The sequence below is a fragment of the Xiphophorus couchianus genome, chromosome 1 (genome assembly GCF_001444195.1).
Source record: "Xiphophorus couchianus chromosome 1, X_couchianus-1.0, whole genome shotgun sequence".
NCBI classification, from domain to species: domain Eukaryota; kingdom Metazoa; phylum Chordata; class Actinopteri; order Cyprinodontiformes; family Poeciliidae; genus Xiphophorus; species Xiphophorus couchianus.
The window spans coordinates 19,862,945-19,887,429 of record NC_040228.1 but is presented as its reverse complement, the minus strand read 5'-3'; the positions used below and the strand labels follow the sequence as shown (position 1 = coordinate 19,887,429).

General features: G+C 36.2%; 1 protein-coding gene across 15 annotated transcripts in view; it reads left to right on the top strand.

Annotated features, from left to right (window-relative positions):
* Nucleotides 1–24,485, top strand: part of LOC114138381 (membrane-associated guanylate kinase, WW and PDZ domain-containing protein 1-like) — a 110,803-nt gene that overhangs the window by 24,206 nt on the left and 62,112 nt on the right. For 14 of the 15 annotated variants that reach the window (XM_028007964.1, XM_028007718.1, XM_028007885.1 and 11 more), the window contains exon 2: nt 5,812–5,928. In XM_028007964.1, coding sequence (XP_027863765.1) covers nt 5,812–5,928 — 117 coding nt within the window. Of the gene's footprint in view, nt 1–5,811; nt 5,929–16,230; nt 16,496–24,485 lie in introns of those variants that run through there. The other variant, XM_028008648.1, reaches the window with a different exon arrangement.

Here is a 24,485-nt window from a genome sequence, read left to right as displayed (position 1 = left end):
TGCATTTGTAGTTCACCTCCTGGGAGGTGTTGAATAGAGATTTGATCCATCTGTAGAGTCCATGGTATGCTAAGATAATGTGTCAAGAACAGATTGTAAGAACTCACAAACAAGAAAAGGAATACAACTCTTCTTTCTTCCAGCCATAAGAAACAAGATTTCAAAGTTCTCTTAGCAAACCTTAACAATCATGGCCCTAAATAAAATCCAGTAAAACCAATACATTTCAAAAGTCACCTAAGAAATAAATTACGTCAATATATATTTAATCATTATGAATTCATCTGTTCTGTAAAGGCCTTGGAGGTTTGTTAGAGAACATTGCTAAACAAAAAGGCGTTAACAGAGTGTGTTCTTAATATGTCTGTGTGGCAGCTATTGAAGCACTGACTCCACCTGCAGTCCACGCCTTGTGGAGCTCCATCTGCCTCTTACAAAGGATTTGCTTCATGACCCCTTTCACTGGTGCAGTTACTTGTGCAACTTTTTCTACCACACTTTTTTTCTTCCACTTGGCTGTCCATACTGTGCTTGGATTCAGCATTCTGTGAAAAACCAGCAGCTTCAGCAGTAACCTTCTGTGTCTTACCCTCCAACTCTCAAAGACTGTCTGCTGGACAACTGTCACGTCGGCAGGCCATGAAAAATTAAATATTTCTGGGTTTAAAATTGTCCTTTATTGATCTTAATGTATATGCAATGGGATTTTTGAAGAAACCTAATTTTATGTTTTCTTTAGCTTTAAGCCATTAAAATTAACAAAAACATTTTTGAAATATATTACTCTGTGCGCAATGAATCAATATATTCTATGATTTTTACTTTATGAATTAAATTACTGAAATAAAATAAATATTCATATTTATTGAGATGCAGATTTTTTTTAATCCAAAATATTAAAAAGTAAATCCAATAAAAAAAATAAAAAGAAACATTTTCATGAACCTCTTAAAGCAATGTTTTATTTTCATATGTACTCCAAGTGAATCCATCTTCCTTGTCCATTCAAAAAACCTCAGAAAGTTTAGGTTTTGAATTAACAGTGAACTCAGCCACTAGGGGGCAGCACACAATTATGACCACACAGCTTGAGACAGTCATTGGCTGACTCTGTGTTGCCATAGATACTCGTCTACATGAAGCAGACCTCTCAGTCATGAGGCTTAAAGACACAGAGGGCAGTGTTGAGCTTGAGGACGGCAGAAGAATCCCAATTAGCAGCTGAAAAGAGTTTTACACACACACACCCACCCCCACACACACAGGAAGCACACGTAGATGTGGACGTTTCCCAAAATGAAAGCCACTTCTGTTTAAGCTGTTTCTTTTACATACAGCCACGTGCAGGTTTATTCCTCGAGTCATGATGGACAGGCAGCAGCGATGACTTGAGAACAGCTGCTGTGTGGCACTACAGACTGCAGCTGCTGATGTTTGAGGCAGCTACTCACATATGTTTGAGCTCTTTCTAATCATCTTTTTTGTTGTTTAAATCCTGTCAAAATGTTAATTTTGTCCACCATTATGAAATCCCATCCAATTAAAACCACAGCTTCATCACATGGATGCGTTTTGTGCATGTTTATGTGGGAGGAAATGTGTAACTGTTTGTGTTCAGATGTTTGATTGCACTCAGCTCCCTCCAACCACTCTTCTAAAATGAGACAGGGATGCATAACTAGATTTAAGGTTATGTAATGCCGACTGGAAGCATGGAGGATGTGTATAATCCACTCCTATTTGGGTTAAATCCATGCCTCTCTCTCTCTCTCTCATCATGTATATCTGTAAGAGGACAGAGGCCTCACATCCTCACACAGCTCCATTCTGCATCATCAAGCCTGAAAAGCACCAATCCCTGCCACATGCAGTATTTCACCAGCTTTCTGCAAATAGTTCTTAGGAACCATCTCACAATGCATTAATATCTCTGGTGCATTATAGCCTTCTGATGGAGGAATTTTAGAGTTTTTGGTTCATTGTCAGCCTCCATTATAAAGTATTGTGTTATGAGGACACAGATGAATCTCTATCAGCTTTCACATCTTTTCTACGTGAACAGTCTTCTGTAGGACTATTATGTTTTAAGATAAACTTAAAAAAAACATGCATTGACTGACTAAAAGATCAAACCTAGAAAAATTGAAGGTTGCTGTATTTTTGTCTTTTCTCTTGCAGTTCTATTGTTCTACTTGCCAGTACCAAAAATGTTAAACATGACTATTGAACAAGTGTTTTTTTTTTTCATTCAACATAGCATATTGAAATTACCCACCAGTCTCTTATTTACATTGTTATTACATGGTTGTGTATCTGCCTTGCTTTTCAGAAACATGGGAAAATATGTCAAAAGCGCTTCACCATCACTTTCCTTCACATCTGATACTACAACTTACCTATTTGTTCATAATTTTCAGATAAGAATATCCTAAACTCCTCCACATAGAATATCAAGTGATATTGAGGGCTGCAGTCTTTTGTAAGATTGTACCTCAGTTCTGACACCGTCAATCAAAATGCTTTAATAAATAGGCTGCAAAATCTAATTAAGATATCTGGGTCACATTTTCAATGGTGTATGTCTTACCTTTCAAACAAAGCCTTCAGTGTTCATGTCAACCCGATCATGTCAGATTCAATCAGCCTGTCAACTGAAGTCCCTCAGGGTTCTGTGTCAGGACTAAGCTACAAGTTTACATACAGTGTATAAAAAGACACACACTCTTTTTGTTCACTGTCAGAATAAACTTTTTTCTGTTTCAGCTCAGTCAGGATTATTTGAATCTGCAAAACATTACTGATATTATACATGTTTCTTTTTTTATTGCTTTCCTCAAACTTTACATTATATTGTGTTTTAGCCAAAGTAATAGGTAGAATTGTATTTTAAACTATATATTTTGACTTTAGTCAAATGTTGTGGTCAACATTTCACAAGCCTTTGGTAGTTAACAGTTTTATTAATAAATGCAATTTTCGTCCATCATTCCTGGTAGGATTGTTGTCAAATAAGCCACTTTCACACATACCTTTTTAGGTCTGATCATAATTGGTTTTACTTGGTTTTGAAGCAATGTTTTCTTCCTCTCTGGGTTGGCTCTCATTTCATATTGGTACTGTGCTTATTGTGCTGTGAGTAATGGTACTCTCTTGCCAGCAGTATCTTCACAAAGTGTTGTGTTCATTCTGCTTCTAATTCACACATTTCACACCAAAATACGTTAATCCCCAGGACACAGAATCCACCGTCTCCCTAAGCAGTATAAAAGCTGGAGATTCACAAGGTTCATACAATGGCACATAATTCTTTGAACAGCTGAACTGGCACTTTTAGCCATCTGGAAATTGAACCCAATGATAAACCAGATTTTTGCTCTTTATCTATTTGAGAATGCACCAATGATGCAATTGCTTTATGAGCTTCCTAAGGCTTTTTATATGCAACTTTTAAGCTAATTAACGGCATACCTGTGTCACCCAAGTATTCCTTATGTATTCCCAAGTATTCCTTGTGGGAAGATCAATAGAAATCATCATATAAGGAACAGGATCTTCACAGATGGACATGGAAAACAGATGATTGAATTTCTTATATGACTGTGTCATATAAGATACCAGGGGAGCTTTTGTAAAGTTTAGTTTTATAATAAATACATATTAAAACTAATCTTTAGGCATATCTAAGAGCAATGAAAATGGATCAGATAAGCCTTTATCTTCACAACCAAAAGAAAGCAAAGTCGCAACACAGTGGGGTGATTGTATTACTTGATCCCCACAGTCCTAATCCACATAAATATTGAATATTTGATGACTTTCTCACTGATGGAGCATGACACCTGGGGAGGCCCAGTCAATGCTCACTTTACGTGCCTGCAGGAGGAGGTTGTTCCTGACAAGGGTCTTTATCTCTGGGAAAATGTCTGAGACAGGAAATCTGACAAGAAGATGAGTACAAATGCTAACATATGAGTTGCATATTTTATCCTTACTTGTGTGTGGGTTGTATAAATCAAAAGGAAGCAACAGAGAATACATTTATAGAAACATAATAGAAATGTTTATTTATGTTAAGTGTGACACTGTGTGTTGCTCCAGTAAAGAGCGAAAGGGAACGAGAGAGAATGCTGTTGTATCTGTTTTTCCTTTAACAATTTGACTTCTGCTTGCCTAGCAGGGACCATAATCATGGTCGTCAGCACTGGCTGGTTGCTAGGTAACAATTACCTGACTGTGCTTTGCTTGCGCTGAATTACACACAGTGGGCTGTGTGCGTGCGTGTGTGTTAGTGTGTTTAGGAATAGAAAAATGGAGCAATGTAGAATACCAAGCAGTGTCTCAACATCTGGGCAGAAATATTTCAAAGCAGGAGGAGATTTGAGTTTGACAATAATATTCTTAGGCTGAATCTCATTCAAAATGTTGTTGTTGTTGTTTACACCGTGGTGGCCAGCACTATTTAATCTTGTATATTCTATATAGGTTTTTTTTTCTTCCTGGATGTTTCTGTCATGTAAAAGTTTGAGACTTCTTCAATGTGTTCTGTGACTTAAGGTGGTTGAGGATACTGGTAACAAGCTGGTAAACTGGCTAGCTATTTAGTGTTTCTTACATTTATCACCAGTAAACTGAATGACTTTCCTCTTCATTACTGGTTCACTTCTGTTGCCATCCCATACCAGGCTAAGTGCTTTCTACAGTGCATTGCTGCATCCTGCTGTATGGACGCACATTTTTTCTTAGTGTTTTACAAAAATTTAATGTGTTCATCTCAGTGAAGGAAGCAAGAAAGTAAGTAAAATCAAAAAATAAACTTGGGGAGATATATTATAAATACATAGCACAATTTTCAGACTTATTTGAATGGAAATGTCCTTGTTCTTCTCCATAATTTTGTGCTACTTTGTCTGTTATACAAAATACCACTGAAATAGATTCAAGGTTGTAATGCAGAAAAAATTATAAAAAGAAGCACAGATTCTTCTGTTATGCAAATTTTTCTTTGATAAGAGAACTTTAGAAAATGTAAGCCATCACTAATCTTCCAATGAGGAAGCTGAGCAGACTCTGTTATCCTGAAGCACAGAAACCAGAGGAAACTCTTCTGTTGGGATCCAAGGCTGACAAGGGGACATGGCACCTCCCCCAAGAACTGTCTGCCAGCTCTGGCAGACATGGTGATATATTTGGAGATCATTAAATGGTCCTAAATGAGACCCTGGCGTGAGAGCGAGCTCTGGCCATCTGGCCCCATTGTGAGCATCAGAGCTCTGTTCAAACTCAGTCAGCAGCAAACACACATACGATTGGGTAAATTCTGGGTGTGCTGTGCAATTTTATCCAATCAGAGTAACTTTTAGTGAGTCGCTGCAGCCTGTTCCAGTGAGTGAAAAATCCTGTTGCATACTGTGTGTCTTATTGATGTGAGGCTCAAACACTGAACATTGTTTTTGTTTCTTTTGATTTTTTTAATTTATTTTTATCTGGGATCTTAGCAGTGGCACATTTTCAGTCTTTTTGTTTGTTCTGCTCTGATGTTTTCCTAAAGTCATGAATCTTTATGAGTGCACAAAAATCATAATGTTTAATATTGTAAGAATTACAGCATACATCATACAAACTTTAAAAAAGTTTAATTATTTGCACTTGTGCAAAATGTTCAAAGAACAGGGAATTGCTCTTTGACACTAAAAATCTGACTGTATTATTACAGTCCATTGCTGTAACCTTTCAGCAAAATAAAATTACCTTCTTAATTAAAGTTGTTTTATTTTTAACTTCAGTTGTTTTTTTTCTGATTCCTTTTTCCAGGTCACAAGCTCAACAAGGATCTGAAGCACTTCTTGAGCTTGAGGTTTCAGAAAACGTCACCTGACCATGAGTTGCAGAAGACTATCCGCGCCAATTTATATCGCCATGCTGTGCCTTGTGAGTAAAATACCTAACATCATGCTTAAACAAGAACATCTAAGTGGAGAAGGAAAATCATTTAGCATTACACGATCATAATTTCCACATTGTTATGCTTCTATTCTTCTTTCCTATTTGTTTCATCTCCGTCTTTCAAATATAATTCTTTAATTTTGTAGTAAAAAATAATCTTGTTCTGATTCATTTTGCTTCCATCACAAAAAATAATCTTTAGTATTTTAAAACAAAAAATTCTAAGCACTGTCTAAAAATTTTGTTAATACAGCCCATAAAAACATTGTCCTGTTGACAGAACTGAAGCAGTTCCTTAACCCTTTCATGCATAGTGGTCACTACAGTGGACAGCTATCTAAAAGCCATTTTCTTGTGCTTCCTGTGGATTTTTATGTTATAAATGCACACAGACCACTGAAGTGGACACTAATGCATCATAAAATATACCATCAACTACTGGCCATCAGCTGCAAATGCAAGAAATTATTTTTGTTAAATACAATATGGCCGACAGACAAAAAACCATGAGAACCGACCCGGTCCCTCTGTCTACTGTAGACGACTCTTGCAAGTAAAAAAAATATTGTGACATCAGATAACCCCTAAGGAAAAATACTACTGATGTATTTTTCAAATAACAACTTTGTATTTGGACAAAATTACAATTGATCACATAAAAATAAAAAATAATAAAAAAATTATTTTTACAAGAAACATTTCCTACCTTTTTTATGCCTTTAGAAAAAAGATTTTAAAAATGGAAAAAAAATTCTGACACAAAGGATCATAATGATTAAATATATAGAGAGTTGCTTTAAACCAAATATTTAGAAACCAGCCAGACTCCCCAGCTGCCTAATACTTGGATCTGAGTGAAAAGTCCAACAATTCTCAGTGTTTTTCTAGAGTACTTCTAAGTGTTTTGCTTGCTAAGTCGAAGCTAAATCTTCACGCACCTTAAAATGCAGTTTAACTCTGAATGAACTAACATTGATGCTGATAGTTTACAAATGAAAATAAAAACCGAATGAAACATAGGCATCTTTGTAAAAGCACTTGCACTGAAAAATAAAGATTTCAGTACTATTAAGAGCACCAACATTGGGAAAAAAAGCACTCCCAGAAAACAACATTAAAAGATTAATATCCTCCAGCTTAGGAAGAATTTATGGCCCAGCATAGTGAATTTAATAAAACCACTGGCATGCCAACAACACTGTGACTGCTATGATTTAACATCAAACTCTTATAAAGCCATATGATGCTTTTTAACCCTTACGAGTTAGCAGTCGGGATTACTAATGTGATACAACATGTAGCCTGGATTCTATATGCTGGGGTGTGAGGTGAGTGACTATTAATATAAGCTAATTTTTGGGCTATTTTAGACCACGTTGATTTTTGTCAGCACACCCCTTGTTAATTAGCATACATTTTTAGGCAAACAAAACTTGTCATGTTAATGTTTTAACTGGATTCGTGCTCAGACACACAAGGGAACACCCTTTCCCTTTTCTCTTTACCTCACTCGTAAACTGTGAGAAGAAGAAAACTTGACACGTAATCAATTACAAATTTATTGATGGAACCTGACTTAAAGTCGTGTTTTGATTGTTGATTCTATGTTGCATTGTGTTTCTGTGTTTGATATTATGATATTATGTTTAAGTGCCTTGCTGCTGAAATGTACTATACAAATAAAATTTGATTGATTGATTGATAGATCCATGTTCAGTGGACACTCAGCAGAGGAGAGGGAGAACATATACATATTCTCTACAGAGAAGTCCAAAAACATTACATATTGCATTATGTAGTAATTTTCAGATTTCCATTAAATGACCAGCAGAAATAAAAAGGTGACAGTCCTGGAGGAGCTGGGACTTGTCTTTGATCATGACAGTGAAATACAGAATGTTTGAAGTGTGATCAGCCATCATTATTGAGATCAGTTCTAAGTCTGATGATTCTGATTATGAAATAAATGACGTAAAGTACACACCAAGAAGACTGTGAGCTGAAAATGACAGTGCCAGGGCCTACTAGTATGGTAGTAACTCGTGTCAAAGACATCAAGTCAGTTTTTGAGCTACTCTTGCCCAATTCAATAAAGAATCTTACTTGAAATGACAAACCTAGAAAGAAGGTTTGTTTTAGGGGAGAAGTAGATAGAGGTTGGATAAAATAAATTTTCATTCACATTTGAGGGGGGGGATCCTCATTCTGGCAATATATGTCTTCCAAACAGCTAAATAGCTTTAGGAGCTGTGGAGAAGAATTGGGGTACAACATAATTTTCATGCATAACCATTTATTTTTCAGTCGAGATTTTTCTTGTAGACATTAAAAAATCAAAATGGTTTTATTTTTGTGAAAAACAAGTTGAATTATTCCCATTCATCATTTATTTCTTAGAGGTAGAGAACATCATTGCACTAAATATTGATTGAAATTGTTAGTCATGGAGTTAATGATAATATACAAAAATGTTTTGGAAGAAATGTTTGGACTCTGACCCTACTGCATATTAAAAAATGTTCTAGGTCAAATTGACCCAGGATCTTTGCTGCTCCCCCTCAGAAATGAACATGCTAGGAGGGTTTAGGATCATCTTAATTTCTTTGGACCTTTGATGTTGCCATTGTTGTATTAATTAGTAAACATAGTAATCAAATGTTTTAATGTTCTAACCAATCAAGTTGTTATAATCTAACCAAGCAAATGAAGTGATCAACTCAGTTCTCTTTTCTATTTAAAATAGGATTTGTTTACTGTTTTGCATGTATCTGGTTAGGACTGCACCTTAGGAAAATATAGTTTGCAAATGGATGCAGTTTTACTCTCTGTTTTGCTCTTGATCGAGGCTTTTTCACTCTCAGTCTCTGTGCTTCTTTTGCACTGAGCCATGTGACTGTTAAATCCGCCTCTCTGTGAGCCTCCCTCGGTGCCCTGCCTCGGATTATAATGTTCTGATATATTGAAAATAGATTCCTGCCTGATTATGTGATAAACAACTCCAATTCTTCCAAGGGTTACAATTTGACACATAGTTTTCTACATGCTGAGGACAAACTATGGAGTCAACAGCACATAGGCTTGAAAGTAATTCCTTTTGAAGAATTAAAAAGAAAACAATTGGCGGACATTAGCAGTCCCTGTTGCTCATTAAGGTTGTAGAAATCTAACAGAAGAAACATTTAATAATCAACTTGATGGTTGTTACTTATTAAATATCTATGTTTAAAGCTTCTTTGTTTCTGAATGAATTGTTGGACATCTGAGCGGACTCTGTACTTGTAAACATACTGTAAATTGTTAGACAGGACTTCAGTATGTAGTGTTCCCATGAAAGAGGTTAATGTTTTACTCTACCTCTCAGTATTTTTGTTATCCCTAGCCTGGACAACAACTAGATTATTATAAAGAATGTTAATTGGCCTTTCAGAAAGAAATAGTTAATATCTAACTTCACCATACAAAAGAAAACCAAACTGAAAAATAAAAAATGCACACACATTGTATTTGTGTCATCCCAAAACTGCGAAATTGTAGGGATGGCACAATAATGTTCCTTTTTCCTTCAAATATGGCACTAAAAATCAGAGAGTTTTTTTAAATGAAACTTGCACTGATAAGCTGTCTAAGAAAGTCATTTAAGGTTTTATCTTTATGTTTCTGTGCAAATTTTGACGTTTTTGTTCAATTCTATTAGTTCGGTATTATTTTGCATTAAAAACAACTCACTATTGGGTCTTCTGTCAAACGTTTCTTAAGCAGTTGAATTTTTCTCTTGGTTGCAGCAGTACGGCTTGGTACAGCTTTGTCACTTTGGTTATAAAAGCACCAGCAAGTTTATATTTTGATGATTAAAAATAAAAATCAAACCAAAAAAGATTTTGACTGAGTTAGAGCCTCAAGTAAAACTCACTGAAATGTTGTGGTGTTGCCTACAAATTGTAGTTCATGACCAAAAACCTTTGATTGTGGTTAAATAAAAACACAAATATTTTTTTCTGACTGTTTCTTGAGGTTTAAGATGTTGGGTCAGCTGAAAACAGCAAATTTGTGTCTTTTTAATGATACTGCTAACAAAGTATTTAATTTTATCAGGCAGATTTTTACTCTGCCATATTTGTACATTGTCTGCCACATTTATTGACCCTCCTGCTACAGTTTGTTAAAAAATAACAACAACTTGTAGAACTTTTAGAAATAAACGCTTTTTCAGCTAAATATTTGGAAACACAATTTTTGATCCTCTTAAAATTGATATTAGATAAATACGACAGAAGAATCTTTATTTTTTATTTAGAACATCTGAGTGTATTTGTAATTGATGTCGCATTTACCTAATGTATATAAAATATATTATTGAATTTCATTTCTTTTACCATCTTTAAAATGGGAAATACAAAAGAACATCCTACTTAAGTCAAGCAGATGAGTGTTGATCTTCATAAGCTAGGATGTTGCTACAAGACAAGAAACTGGCCCATAATCAGTTATGATTTTAGTTTTCAGTTCAGTTGATGTTCATAGCACAAATTCACAGTGAATGGCCTTCTCAAACTTTTCAAAACAAACATATCTGATTCACAAATAGTAATTAAAAGCTTAAAACAAGTTGAGTCAAAGCTGGAGGAGTACTTTCAATGAAGAGAATGGGAGGTGGGGTCAAAAACGTCTCCAAACTTCACTAAGGGAGAACTGCAACAAATAGTGGACAAACAGTATGAATACCAGAAGGTGTGAAAGGTATTGTATAAAGTTTCTTCTTCCAGGACAGTTCATTAGAAGCTTACTTGTCCACATCCGAATCAGGGCATACTCTATATAAAGAGTTTGAATTGAATTGCTAAAATAAACTTTTTATTGACATTCTAAGTTATTGAGACACATAACATTACATTCAAGTAAAATTGTGAAAATCTCTCTTGATTTAAAAAAGGACTGATCCTATATTTTTCTATATAAAGTATACTGAGTTATCTTAACTTGTATTGGCTTATATGGAGTTTATCTTTATTCTTTTGCTTTAACTTGACCTCAATCTTTTTTTTTTTTTGCAAAACCCGTTTTACATTCCACCTTATTTCCTTTCTTGGTGACCTACAATCGCTGTTGTTGTGTCTTTCTTTCTTTTCTTCAAACACACAGACCCATGCAAATTTGTTCTTAGCATGACAAGGCAGAATGATAAAAGTAGTCAAATAAAAGCCACACGTCTCTGGCCTGTGTTTTCTTTGTCTCCGTCTCTTTGTGTCTCCTCCCCCTCTCCTGAGTGGATCTGTTGTTCTCTCTTGCAGTGCTTGACTCAAACAGGTGCTTTTCCCTGCACCATCAGCTGATATAGATACTTTTTTTGTCATTTCGCCTAAGAACGTCCATGAAGGTAATGTTTATATGAAGGACATCCTAGTAGAGCACTCACCCTCCTCTCCTTTTCTTTAGCTTGTTGCTACCGATGGCCATTGTTATCATGTGCAGCAAATGTCACAAATGATAGGGAAGTCTCTCTCTCTTTTTCTCTTGGGATTCATTTCCTTCTCACGTCTACAGCTGCTGCTTGTAGATGAGGGTTATCTCTGCGTTATCCCAGGGTTTGAACCACAGAGTGAACCAGTCCTCCCTCCCCCCATCTGATCCCTCCCTCTGTCGCTCTCCTCTCTTCTTCACTTCAAATCCTCCAAGCGAGTGTCAGCATCCCTGTGGCTTGGCGGTGGCGGCTGCCTTTCTCCGTCTCTCTCTGTCACACTCTAGCTGCTCCCACTGTCTCCCTGCCTCTGCTGTTCTTACTCTTCATCACCACCCCTCTCTCTCTCTCTCTCTTTCTCTCATCCTCCCCTCCCTTTCTTGCTGTCTTTCACTCCCTCGCTTCCTTGTTTTCCACTCCATTGCCGATCTCGGGGAAATCATTGTGGGAGACAAATTTCTGTTTGCCGCTCACACAAAGTAAGGGATTACTGGTTGATTTTTTTTTTCCGGCTCCAGGCTCTTTTCAGCATCCAGGCAAGTGGCAGCTCCTTATTGTATTCTTCTCTCTCTCTCTCTTTCTTCTTTCTGATGCTCTCGCCATCATCCACCATCAGGCTGTGGTGTATGCATTGGCAAAGAGTGTTTGTGTGTGTGTGTGTGTGGTTGACGCTGTGTATATAGGCTAGGGAATCAGGGATGGTGGGAGTAGAGATGGGAATTATGTGAGGGGGGAATTATGTGAGGGGGGCATGTACGCTCGGAGCAGGCACGTCCAACCCAGAGGGACAGATGGCCAATAGCCCTGGTGCTTTTTCCTTTTTGCTTTTCTGATTCACCCTGCAGGCTTTGTATAAGCTTCACTAATACACAGACATTCTTTTCAAGAAGCAAGACATGGCCGCTCTCCTTAGCTGGAAGAAGGTGCTAGCAAGCAGAGGCAGGGAAGGTTTTAAGATTGGAGAGAAGAAGGGAAGACATGAGAGGGGGGTCATCAGCTTTGAATGCATGGAGGTCAGGTCCAGATGCTGCCCAAACAAAAGGGCTTCTCTGAGGGGGAAGCGTGGCACTCGCCATTGTGTGTCGCTGCATTGCAGGGTGCTGCTGAGGAGCCTCATGCTAATGATGGCCATTCATTCTAGTAACGGATGAGTGGGCCCCAGCTTCTGTTCCCCTGCTTTTCAAACATGCACAGTTCATATTTTTGCTCATGTGACCAAATAACACACAGTTTGCTCTGTCAACAGTGAAAGAAACAGAAGCATTTTAGCTTCTGTTTCTTTCAAGCAGTGTTTTACATAGCAGTGGTGTATGAAGACAAGTGCAGACTTTCTCTGTATGTGTTTACGTGTGTGTGTGTGAGAGGTTCATGTTTTATGAATAGGGTGATTGTCGAGCAATATCTATAATTGTCTGTGGATATATACACAAAGGAACATCATCTGCCACCATTAAAATTATTCACAGAATATATGTAGGCCATTATAACCAGAAATTGTCCTTTTTGTTTCATCATCTGTGAGGTTGGCTTGTCAATTGGCAGACATGGAGGCAGTGGTCTTTGATGTTGTTTTGATATTGCCAATCTTCTTCCAATCCCACTTAAAAGGAATTTGGAGGTAAATCCTCCATTACCTCTTCCTATGCTTGTGCACCTGGAGATTAGGACAAAACTGCACCCTCGCCCCAGTTTCTGGAAATCAACTTAATTAATCTTGATGCCGACCCACCGTGATTATGCGTACAAAATGTGGCTCACAATAATGTTGATGTAATAGATCAACCTTATTCACTGTGCTTCGTCAAACGTTTCTGGGATAATCATCCTTTGATCTTGTTAATGCTCAAGTGAGGATGTGTAGATGGTTGACAGGCTCTCCCCAGTTACTCAGGTCGACTTAAAACCATCAGACTGCAGCTTCTGCATATTCACAGCAGACCTGAGCTAATGCGAGTTCAAGATACAGCAAGGGAGTCTATTTAACTGATTAAACAGTTAAAATAGGGCTAAATTCCGCTCCCTGTTCATTTTCTTACTGTTAGCTTTTTTAGCTAATTTTATTTTAGCCTGTTAATGATGATGCTGATGATGGCCCTCCTTGGGAGGTTGAAGAAATTAAGTGCTTTCATTCATGGAGTGCACAAAGATCCTCTGTTATGGTCCAGTATTGAGTGTGAGGGTCTTGTGATGATTTGGATGTGCTTATGCTGTGCCAGGGATGAGCAGCTAACTTGTATTTTAGCTAGCCTGAGTGCCTCCAAGCTAGAAGTGATGCTGCTTCATTAGATATGCTTTAGCTTTCTTTGCAGACATTTGTGTTCGTGTTGCTGCTGTGTCTGAGTTTAAATCACTCCCACTCCTGTTGATTAATAGTTTTTTTTTTCTTTGTCTCGTGGGGCCTTTTTTGCTCCACATTGACCTCTAAAAGCTGAAACTAAAGCCAGAGCTAATAAAATGTACTGTAACAGTGGCACTTCTGCTTGATTTAGGAGAACGGTTTGATTTTTTGCTTTGAGTAGAGAACCATAATCTACTCATATAGAGCTAACAAAATATCAAGGAAACATTAAAAGTGTTGCGCCCCATGCTCCAGATTTGTAAGCTAACCTTAGGTAATCTGCAAACCAGCTTTATGATTAACTTTACAGTTGTTTTTTTTCCAAGAAAGAAAACAGCACTTCCTGATTATGTTGATGATTTCTAACCTATAGTTGGTTCCAATGAGAATCTGCATTTAAAAGTTTTAATCATGTTGTAGTCAACTTTTCCAGATATAAAAATGTCTTATTTTAGACTCACTGTGCACCATTTCACACTTATTTTGGGGATGTTTTGGAAAACTGATGATTTAAGATAATCATTGTCTAGTGTAAGGAAAGATTATAGTACAGTATGTCTCCAAATTCCTGCCTTCAGAATCGGTCAATCTGTACTTTCAGGTTTATCTGAGTAGAAGTTTACCTGTGTAGTTTTGGTTGTTTTGTAGGCAGAATTCTATAAACTCTGTGCTGCTGCCAGTTTTGGTCAGGATTCTGGTGCTAAAGACATTTTTAATCTCAATGGGATTTTTCTAGTGACTTAAAGGTTAATAGTATTACCCACAGTGAGGACAAAATGGAGCTACTATTCTCACTTTGACAAGCTGTGATATATAGGGCTGCACAATATCAGGAGCATCTATAATTATGATGCTATTATTGAATATTACAATAACAATATTGATTAAAATGATCATTTTAGTTCTATTTATTAGCTTTAGCACCAAAGTCATTAATATATGCATCAAGTGTAATAATCGATAGCAGTGAAAGTCCATCCAACAGGCCAAATATATTTTTCACATTCAGAATCTGCTTGCATGGCCTTTGACATAACCAAACATTGCATCTTTGCAGTCTTTGAGATGTCAGTGTTGTACTTATTAAAATTTTGATTGTGAGCAGAATTGTCATATATTGTGAAACTTAAATTTAAATTGATACTTTCATTATTGCAGATTGTAAATGAATAGTTTGCAATTTGAAGGAACATTTTTATCAAAAGTTTTATTACTCAAACACAGTTGAGCTGCCTAGCCAGTAATGAATTAAATCTATAATAGAAAAGCCATAAGATTTAATTCCTATATAAGTGATGAGTTGGAGCTCATCACTAATACTAAATAGTACCAGAAGAAACTTACAGAAATCTGGTCAGTGATTATAAAAAGGGTTGAATGGGTATACTGCTAATGAGGCCTTTCGCATTAATTGTTGAGCTGGATGCAAGTAATTTTCAAAATGCAATTTTTCAATTAAATAAAAAGTTTAAAAAAAAATCTCAAATCTCAAAGTTGCTCCTGAGATGTCTATCTCATTTTTCTAATAAAACAAACTAGGTTGGATGAAACAGTTTACATCTAAATCTCCAAGGAGTATGACTTAGTTTTTCAATAGTATACAAATATATTTACATTTATTATGACCTGTGTTAAATATAGTATTGACAATTTTTTGTAATTGAACTATTTCCCCCAAATAGTCCAAGTAATCATTAGGGTATCTATCTTGTCATTACATAGTTTGCCTGTATAAGCAACCGGTTATAGTATAGATTTTATTGCATCTGCCTTAAAAAATCACCGTCCAGCATTCTTAGTTTCACCTAACTCATATGTATTGATTAATTTCAGCAATGTCCTTGTAGTTTACTTTGTTTACGGTAGTTTGATGAATATGAAAATTAGGACAAATAAATTAAATTTCATTGTGTGACTTGCTTCTCTAGCAACAAATCTTGGGTTTTATAAGGAGACTGTCTGGGTACCATCATATGCCCTTGCAGTTACCGGCCTGTACTTTCTGATTACAAGCTTCCTTCGACTATCCAGCGGGTTCTGAATCTCTGGTTTCAACAAATTCTGGTGAATGCCAGACATTGACCACCAGTTTTCTGTGCTTAATACTAGGAATTTCTATCTTGTGTTGTCTTGCACTGTCCTTTTCTTACCATCTGTTGCACAGCCCATGTCTATTGTGTGAAACCCTTTTTTATGCCCTTTGCTCCCCTCTTTAACCCTGCTCTCACCCCTCGAGGTTTTTATTTGTTTATTTATTTGTTTTACTGCAAAGACCTGCACACTGCTCATTGTTTATCTAAACAGACCATGTGTTAGGTAATGTCAAGAGTCTATATTTATGACTAAGAAAGTAGGAGATGAAGGAAAAGACAGAGGAGAGGAAGGAAAGAGAACAAGAGTAGAAGGGAGGGAGGCAGTGGGCGGGAGTATGCAGGGGGTTGTGAGGCTGCAGCCATTGGCCTCAGACAGGAACCGAAGTGTGAATAGCACACATTGGCTTAGCCTCTAAGCTGGGCTGGACCTCTAATATGCTCTGCTTGTGGAGCTTTGAAGAAAAACGGCAGCTGCCGACTCACCACCAGCCTGAATGAGCCTGTAAACTGGAAGCCTGTACGGGTGGAAAGACAGCTGCATGATCCATGGATGGTTTTGGATGGGGAAGGAAAAGCCAGAGTCAGCCTGCTCGGATTTGTCATTTTGAAATATTCCGTGGATTAGCGTGCAGAGAGGAAGAGAGCAGAAGCAGTGGCGTTTTAGAGGTAATTCTGACATTTTGCTTCTTCTCATGGGAGTGATGCCCTGGCTTCCGGGATTAGATTGGTAGCGATGTGGGTGGGGAGAATATACAGATACAGAGATGCAGAAATACATTCAGGTGTAGAGACGGCTGGAATTAGTGCTTACGCAGATTGTGCATTTTGATTTCATATGTTTTGATGTGTTGCTGTGTGCTTCTGTGATGATGAGGGATCTCATCATCAGAGATGGTTAGATGGGCTGAATTTAAACACTGATGTGTTGACACACTCGCCTGCTGTTGGAGGACATTTTTCCCTGTCGTTAACGCCTGCAGCAGCATCTTTTTCTTTATTTTTCCTCCCCATCTACCCTACATTTGTATCTCTTTGAGTAACCCTCTTCTTCCTCCTTCTCAGCCTTAGATTTCCCCAACAAATAGTCTTTTCTATTGAAGATGTTAAATTCAAAGATTCCTAGCTAACGATGCTTCAGATTGCATGTGCTTGCCCACTATTCATTTTCACCCCTCTCTTTCCCCCTCATTTTTTCCCCCATATTGAAAGGAGGGAGCAGTGAGAACAGCAGGAGAATAGCGGCTGGGCTCAGCTGTAAGGAGTGTTGTGGCGCGAGCTGAAAGAATAGCCTGTTGTGTTGGGCAGTAGCAGCATTTTGTATCTGGGTTTTCTCCCCCTTTCTAACCTCCTCTTTAATGGCAACTCCATCATCTTTTAATTCAATGAATCACAACAAGGAACCTGCTAGAGGTCCATTTTGTAAAAAACAAAACAAAACATATAAAACAGGTTACATGAGAAAGAATGCCACACTTTCCGTAATCAGAGACTTGGGTAATGTTTGTTATATTTAAATTATTGTGCCAATAAAATACCTCAGAAATAAAACCTAACATATTACATTCAGCTGAACAACTTAAGTTGAGAAACATTTTTCTCAATTTCACAAATATTTTTTTTTCTTTTAGTCTAGGCCAGTGTGTACAGTCATACACAAGGCAATTCAGTGCGTTTCCTAAAAAAATAAAAAAATACATGTAAAGAAAATTTTATTCAAAGCAAGAAAAACATTAACAAGAATATGTCTACACGTTAATCTGGTAAAGTAAATAATACGTTTAAGTCTTGATTAAAACTATAGGCAGAGGTTTCTGCACCTCTTAGACTTTCAGGGAGTTTGTTCCATAATTTAAGAGCATAGATACTAAATGATGCCTCGCTTTGATTAGTTCCAAACCTGAGAACACAAGAGGGAACAGTTATCCTATAACCTCAGTAGTCTAAGTGTTGTACCTGCTCAATAAATATGACATGTATTTAAAATGTATAATATTACAAAGACTAAGACTGGTGTAAGACTGGTGACTAGTGTAATATGATCCAGAACTTTGGGGGAGCTGCAGGCACCTGATTATTATTATTATCATCATTATTTAAAAATTAATATAGAAAATAAAAGCATGCACTTTGTGTGTGTGTGTTTGTGTAGCTTATGTGGACAACCGTTTACTCTGACAATGATTTAAGTGAGTAGTAAGCCGATTTAGTTACATGATAAAATTGTATTTGATTCCATAATGGCAGGTTTCTTCATTTGTTTTTTAGCTGTTTTAGTCTAGTTGAGTTCTGATATCTAATCTTATAATTTTGTGACTGTAAAAAATAGCTTCTGACTTTTATGCATTAGGCTGGTGGAAATGATGACTTGTTAACTTCTTGATATGGGCCTCATAACTGTTCATCCATGTGGTTTCACTGAAAGAAAACATAGTTAGAGGGAACAAATGGATGTACAAAAAATGGCCAGAAAATGGAGCCTTGAGGAATGCCAGACCTTTGTTTGATTAGATTAATAATTGCCAAATGAAACAAAGTCGCCCTGGTCTGCTAATTAAGATTTCAACCAATTCCACACAGTACCAGACAATTCTGTCTAATTTTTCAACTTATCGGTGTTCAATGCAGGACTGATGTCAAGAAATAGTGTAAATATGTTTTACCCAGAACTCCTCAAGTGGCATAGTTTCAGTTTCACCTGTTTCAAATTCTATATAAAAAAAAATCCTATTAAGCACATTTTGCTATGCAGTTAACAATCGGTGAATTAAAAAATATAATCAACTGATCCCCACTACACTAAGTTGATTCCAAGTCAAGCAGAAAGAGTTGAGCTTTTCACAAATTTTTGTTACAGTATTTTTAGCTGCAGAGACATCCTTTGCTACAAATGTTCAAATATTCACTGAAGAAATACTATGTTATTACATTTTAGGAAGAAAATATTTATTTATACATTGAATTATTTGTTTATTTGGATTTCTAATATTGTGTAATATAAACTTAAGTGGTAAGTAAAAAATCTGCAGAATGTTTCAGTTTTATTTATAGCTAGCGATTATTAACATAATCAGTGGCTGCATCCCTAGCTTAATTACTAAGGTTTTAAGGACCTGTGGAAAATTACTAGAGTGAGTAGAAGAATTAACTATCTGATATATTTCAAATGCAACACACTTGTATTTGTATTGTTGTTTAAACGTAAATATAGATACAATATTCTCTCATAGAGAAAATAATGTATACAAGAGTTTATCAGACAGACAAAAAGAATTATATTGTTAGAAATTTAGCTTGGTTCAGCTTGTAGGATGCTCCAGCTCAAATGGCAAACTACAAAACTGAATATCCCTTTTTTCCCTTCAAGAATAGTGACCACAAATAACACAAAAGGTGCGCTGGGGTGTAATGGGCAGATGGGTAAGGGAAGCATGCAATGTTTTCATTTAAAGTATTTATTCCAAGATAATAAGTATTGTTATTTGATTTTTTTACACTTATAAAAATTGAGTAATATGTCCTCAATAGCCCTGCTTAGATTTTATTCATTACAGTAAAATGAGTTAAGCCTCATTTTACTCCAGATTTTTATTCATGAAAATGTATTAAACTGAAAGTTGTATGTACTGTTCATAGAGAAGTTTTTGTGCCACCAGAAATTGTCGTAAAAGAGAGGTTTTGAAAGATCTGCCAACATTCAATTAGTCTTGTATCATCATGAAACACAATAAGGGATTACAGATTGGTGTTGAAGCTTCCCTTAACCCCATTTTAGTTAATTCACACTAATTCAGCATGGTGTGCTTCTAACTGCACCTTTAACCATAGGCAGGATCTGGAGCGGAGTGGCTATTTGCTTAATCATTATCTAAGGGCCTCTACTACATTGATTTACTCCCTGTTCTCTTCATAAATCATTATAAGCCAGCATCCCCTTTAAAGTTGTATGAAAGTACCAATTGAAGCCAAGCTGTCAAAGTGTAATACTTCGTAACATCCCAAGGTCCGTCAAGGTTTCATGTAAATCAAAAGTTCGTACAAAGTGGATTTAAATTAATTTTTTATTTATTTTTTGACATAAGCTGCAGGTTTTAAAGAGAAAACCATTGCCTTTTTGCTGGGAAAATTATTTTTGTTATATGAAGCTTTGTTAGCAAAACAAAAGATTTTCACAAGTCATCTTTTCCAGTTTGTCTTGTAAGTCTTTAATAACTCTCATTTAATGTACTGTATGTTGTGTAGTCCAGCATTAACACTATATTACTACGGGTTTTGACATCCAATCATGTACTCCTTTGTCTTATTAAATTGACATTTTCACAGGAGAATATATGATATGCATACCTGTTAGAGAATTTTAAATTATTTTTTTTTATTTATCTGTGTATTTATTTCAAATATAATGTTATAATGTCACATATTACTTTTATTTGTACAACCTCAAAAATAGAACAATGTATAAACCTAGGATTTTCCTTCCTTCACCATTACATGAGTCAAGTGTCAAGTCTTAAGAGCACAACTTCAAGTGAAGTCTTGAGTCTTGAGTTCAAATCAGGTCACAGATCTTTGTGTTTGTCACGTACATGCAACTTCTGTCAACATCTGAGCCTTAAAGAGATGTCTGATTTTTCTCTAAGTTTATTATTACTAGTGGCTCCTTTGCCTTTAATTGACTAATTGAGATTCTAGAAAACAAAAAATCATATCAACGATGAAAAGCTAACAGTTAGCCCGGCTGACCCATTCATAGGAATTATTTGAATTGTTTTAAATTGGCAAAATCAGTTAAAACATGGGCTTTTGTCTAACTAGTTGTTAACTTTTTATTGCTGTGATGATTTATTGACTTCTCTAAAAACTGTTAGTGATCACAAAAACAACACAAAATCAAAACTATCCCTTTAGGTCCCCATCTGTGTCCTACACCTGAATTTGGAGGGTAAAAATGAAGTTTGGTAAGTGCAAACACCAGGTTGAAAAGCTACTGAATCAGGTTCTTCTTCATTACTCACATTTGTAACTCCAATGCCTACTTCAGGCTTAAGATGCATTTCTCTTTTTTACATCTGCTAATTATCTTTTTAGTGACTATTTCATAAAATGTGCTTGATCTGTTCCAAATATGTCATGTTTTCACTCTGGAATCAATAAACCAGCCCCTTTCTTGGTCAGTGCCCTTATATTATAACATTTGAAAACTTTCAATTTGAAAGACATAATATTTACATGACCATGTTTGAAAGGATTTGTCCCTGTGACACCATAATGGGTGGAAATGGCTATCTTTGCATAATTTGTGGTTGAGACACTCTCTTCTCTTGACCAGTGTATTAAGGGACTGCTTGTGTAGACGAGGCCTTAAAGTGCTGCTTCAATCAATGTAGCTCTGATAATTGGCTTAAAGGCCCAGGAGAGTTCCCTCCTAACTCCCTCTGCGGCTGTTTGCCGTCTCTGCTCCTGTTCAGCTGTCTTGCAAAAAGATGTTCGCATATTTTCGTTTTTTTTTTCTGTTTTCACAACACAAGTTCCGCATCAACGCAAAGCTTCTGTTTATTCTGGAAACAAATTCTAGTCCGTGCTGGACCTATGATTTTAATGCCCTATTTTAAATACACAGCATGTTACTCCTTTGTAGTTACTCACTAAAATGTTTGTCCAATGCAAACCTCTTGCTGTTTCTGTTATTTAAATAGAACTGTTTGGGGGTTTTTTCTCATAAGGAAAACACCAGTTTTTTTTTTTTACATTAGTTAGAATCCCTTCATCTAAGGTTAATCTCACTCTCAGGTCAGTTCTTGTTCTTGTATGCACTCCCTGCCATGCTCACACATAAAAGCAGCAGGGGTTAAAAACAGCAGATGTTGCATGTGTTTGTGTGTGACTGCAAGTGTGTGTGTCAGTGTTAGACAATAAGTGGAAGCTCCCCAGACCATCAACAGCAGGAAGGCGATGAAGGGTATCAGATGGCAACATAGTGCTGTCATCGCAATGTCTATTGTTAATACTCTGGAGGGCAGTTTTCACCTGGATATAAGGATGTGATTGTTGTTGGTATTTAAATTAGGGACAGGTTTCTAACTCTGTTAAAGTAGATATAATATTAGCTTTCATTGTCACCATTGGATCTTAATAAAAGGGAGCCAATGGAGAAATTGATCTCACCTATTTAAGTTATTATTTTTGACTTAAAAATGTGTGAACATTAAAATGCACCATTTCATAATTTGTAGTCTTTTACATGTTCATTTTACTTATATAACGCATAAATAGAAATAATAGTTTAATTCTAATTGTATCCATTGTCATTCAAGAGTAAAAATTATTTTCCTGCTTTCAAAATAAAACTTGACCCATCATTGCATAATATAAGTCTAAAAGTCATGGAGGGGAAAAGACAAAGGATCTGCATGTGAAACATTTGAAATGTTGCAACATATTCTCTTTTAGTTACCGGGAGAAAAGCAGAACAAAATTGAGAGCACTTTACTGTATCTCTGTAGTTGGTGGGACATAAAAAATATTTACATATTCATAAGATAAATCCCCAGAGGCTCCTCGGGTCTCACCAGCGTGCAGAGGTGACAGCACTGGTGATCAGCCTCTGCTGAGGTGTCTGGGAATCTCAGGTTGCTTTAATAGTGGCTTTTAGGCCATCTGAATTGTTGGATCTGGTGTCTGTCATTTTCCTTTTGACAATACTCAAATAATTTTCTATAGCGAAGCATCTAGGTCAGTTAAGTTTTCTGGCCATTTTAGCACATATAGTAGGGTCAATAAAGCAGGTATTTGGTCCCTTTAGCAGCGTGTGCAGATTCCAAGTCTTACTAGAGAATAAAATCAGTATCTCATTAAAGCTTGTCAGCAGAAGGAAGCATGAGCTGCTCTAAAATTTTATGCTAGATGGTTGTAGCACTCACACATGACATTGCATCCAAAATCATCACTGACTGTGGAAACCTCATCCAAGGGCAAGTTGGATTCTGTATCCTTTCACTCCTTCTCTAGAATCTGGGACCTCAATTTAAACTGCATTTCAAAATTGTATTTCTTCTGTTGAATAACAAGTAAGATCTCCATGTCAGACTCTTCTTGTGCTGAAGTGTACTCTTGAAATGATATATTTAACCTTAGCCCAAACATTAGAAATTTCTGTTCAATCCCTTAAAGGGCTTTGCTTCACAAGCAGATAAAGACTGTGGTTGTCTCTATTCCGGGTCCACACTTTTTCCTTCCTCTCAACTTTCCATTAGAATTTTTAGATACAGCATTCATTAAAACCACCTTCTGTAAAGATTGTTTTGTGTCTTACTCTGTTTTTGGATGTTGTCCATGATAGAAACAACCCATAGCATTTCTTCATTAAAAAGCCTTTTTTATCTTTCCTTTACAATTTTGTGTAGATGCAAATAATGTATGTTTCACCTTTTTAATTAATTTTGCTGAAATATTTTTGATGACATTCTAGTTTATTAGGCTCTACCTCTAGATGCAGGGAGTGTTTTAAAACTCAAAGCTGCACTGTGTAACCTTTATAAAACATTTTATATGCTTTTTACATATTTGTTGAAATGTGGTGACATTTTTAACAAATATGTAAAAAGCATATTCTTTGTAATAGTTACACACTGCAGCTTTAATTCCACGATTGCTTCTAACGTAGGGGTTAAATTGTATCCATGATGCCTGTGGATAGGTTTGACTGGCCTGGTTTGGCATTCATCAGTAATAACTCTTAACAGTAAGTTTGTTACTGTTAAGTGACTCTGTTGTTTTATTCTTTGATACTTTTAATCAAACAAGCTTCATCTGGTGGCAGGTGGTCTTACATTTCATTTAGGAATGCTTTTAAACACAATAGAGTTCATGGTTTACTTCATTACTTCACTGTGCCAAAGTCATGTCACAGTGAAACAAACCCAAAAATGAGCCTGTCACCATCATGCATGAAGGTTTGCTAGAGGTTATGATTTTGAATGAATGTTATTTCCACTTTGCTTTCATCTCTCTCATAATACCTTGTCCACAGCTAAACATTGCTGCGATGTTGATTTTTAAAAGATAAACCTTTTCAGAAGAGTCATACTATTTCAGCCTTTTACTATTTGGCATGTCCCATGAGGTGATGGACTGAGATATGGTGCTATTTTTGTTTGTTTGTGCTGTAGATTTTTTTATTGTACTATTAGAAATAAAATTAAATTCAACTTGGTTGGATGTTTTGGTCGAGCTAATTTGTATGGATAAAATTTAATTTGCAGTGGTTCAATGTGTCATCTGTGAGGTTAGGATGTTTTATCCTGTTTAATGGCTTCTACATACTGTATATTCTTTTCTTTCTCTGCTTTTATCCTGAGAAACATGATGAAAGAAAATTAGAAAATGATTTTTAGGGTGCACGAGTAGGAAGAGATTTTACATAAAATGATCTAGTAAAGTAGTAGCAAAACATTGTGTTCATTTTCAGAAATTCCATGAACTAATTTAATTATTCTTGCAAAAAATGAATGCAGATATTTAATTTAAAAATGCTTGTTGGCTTGGCTAGAATGACTGATGCATCAGAACATCTTAAATGATCTCATGATACCTATGGATATATTTGACTCACCTGGTTTGGCTAATTAACGACATTCATCAGTAATAAAATATTTTGTCA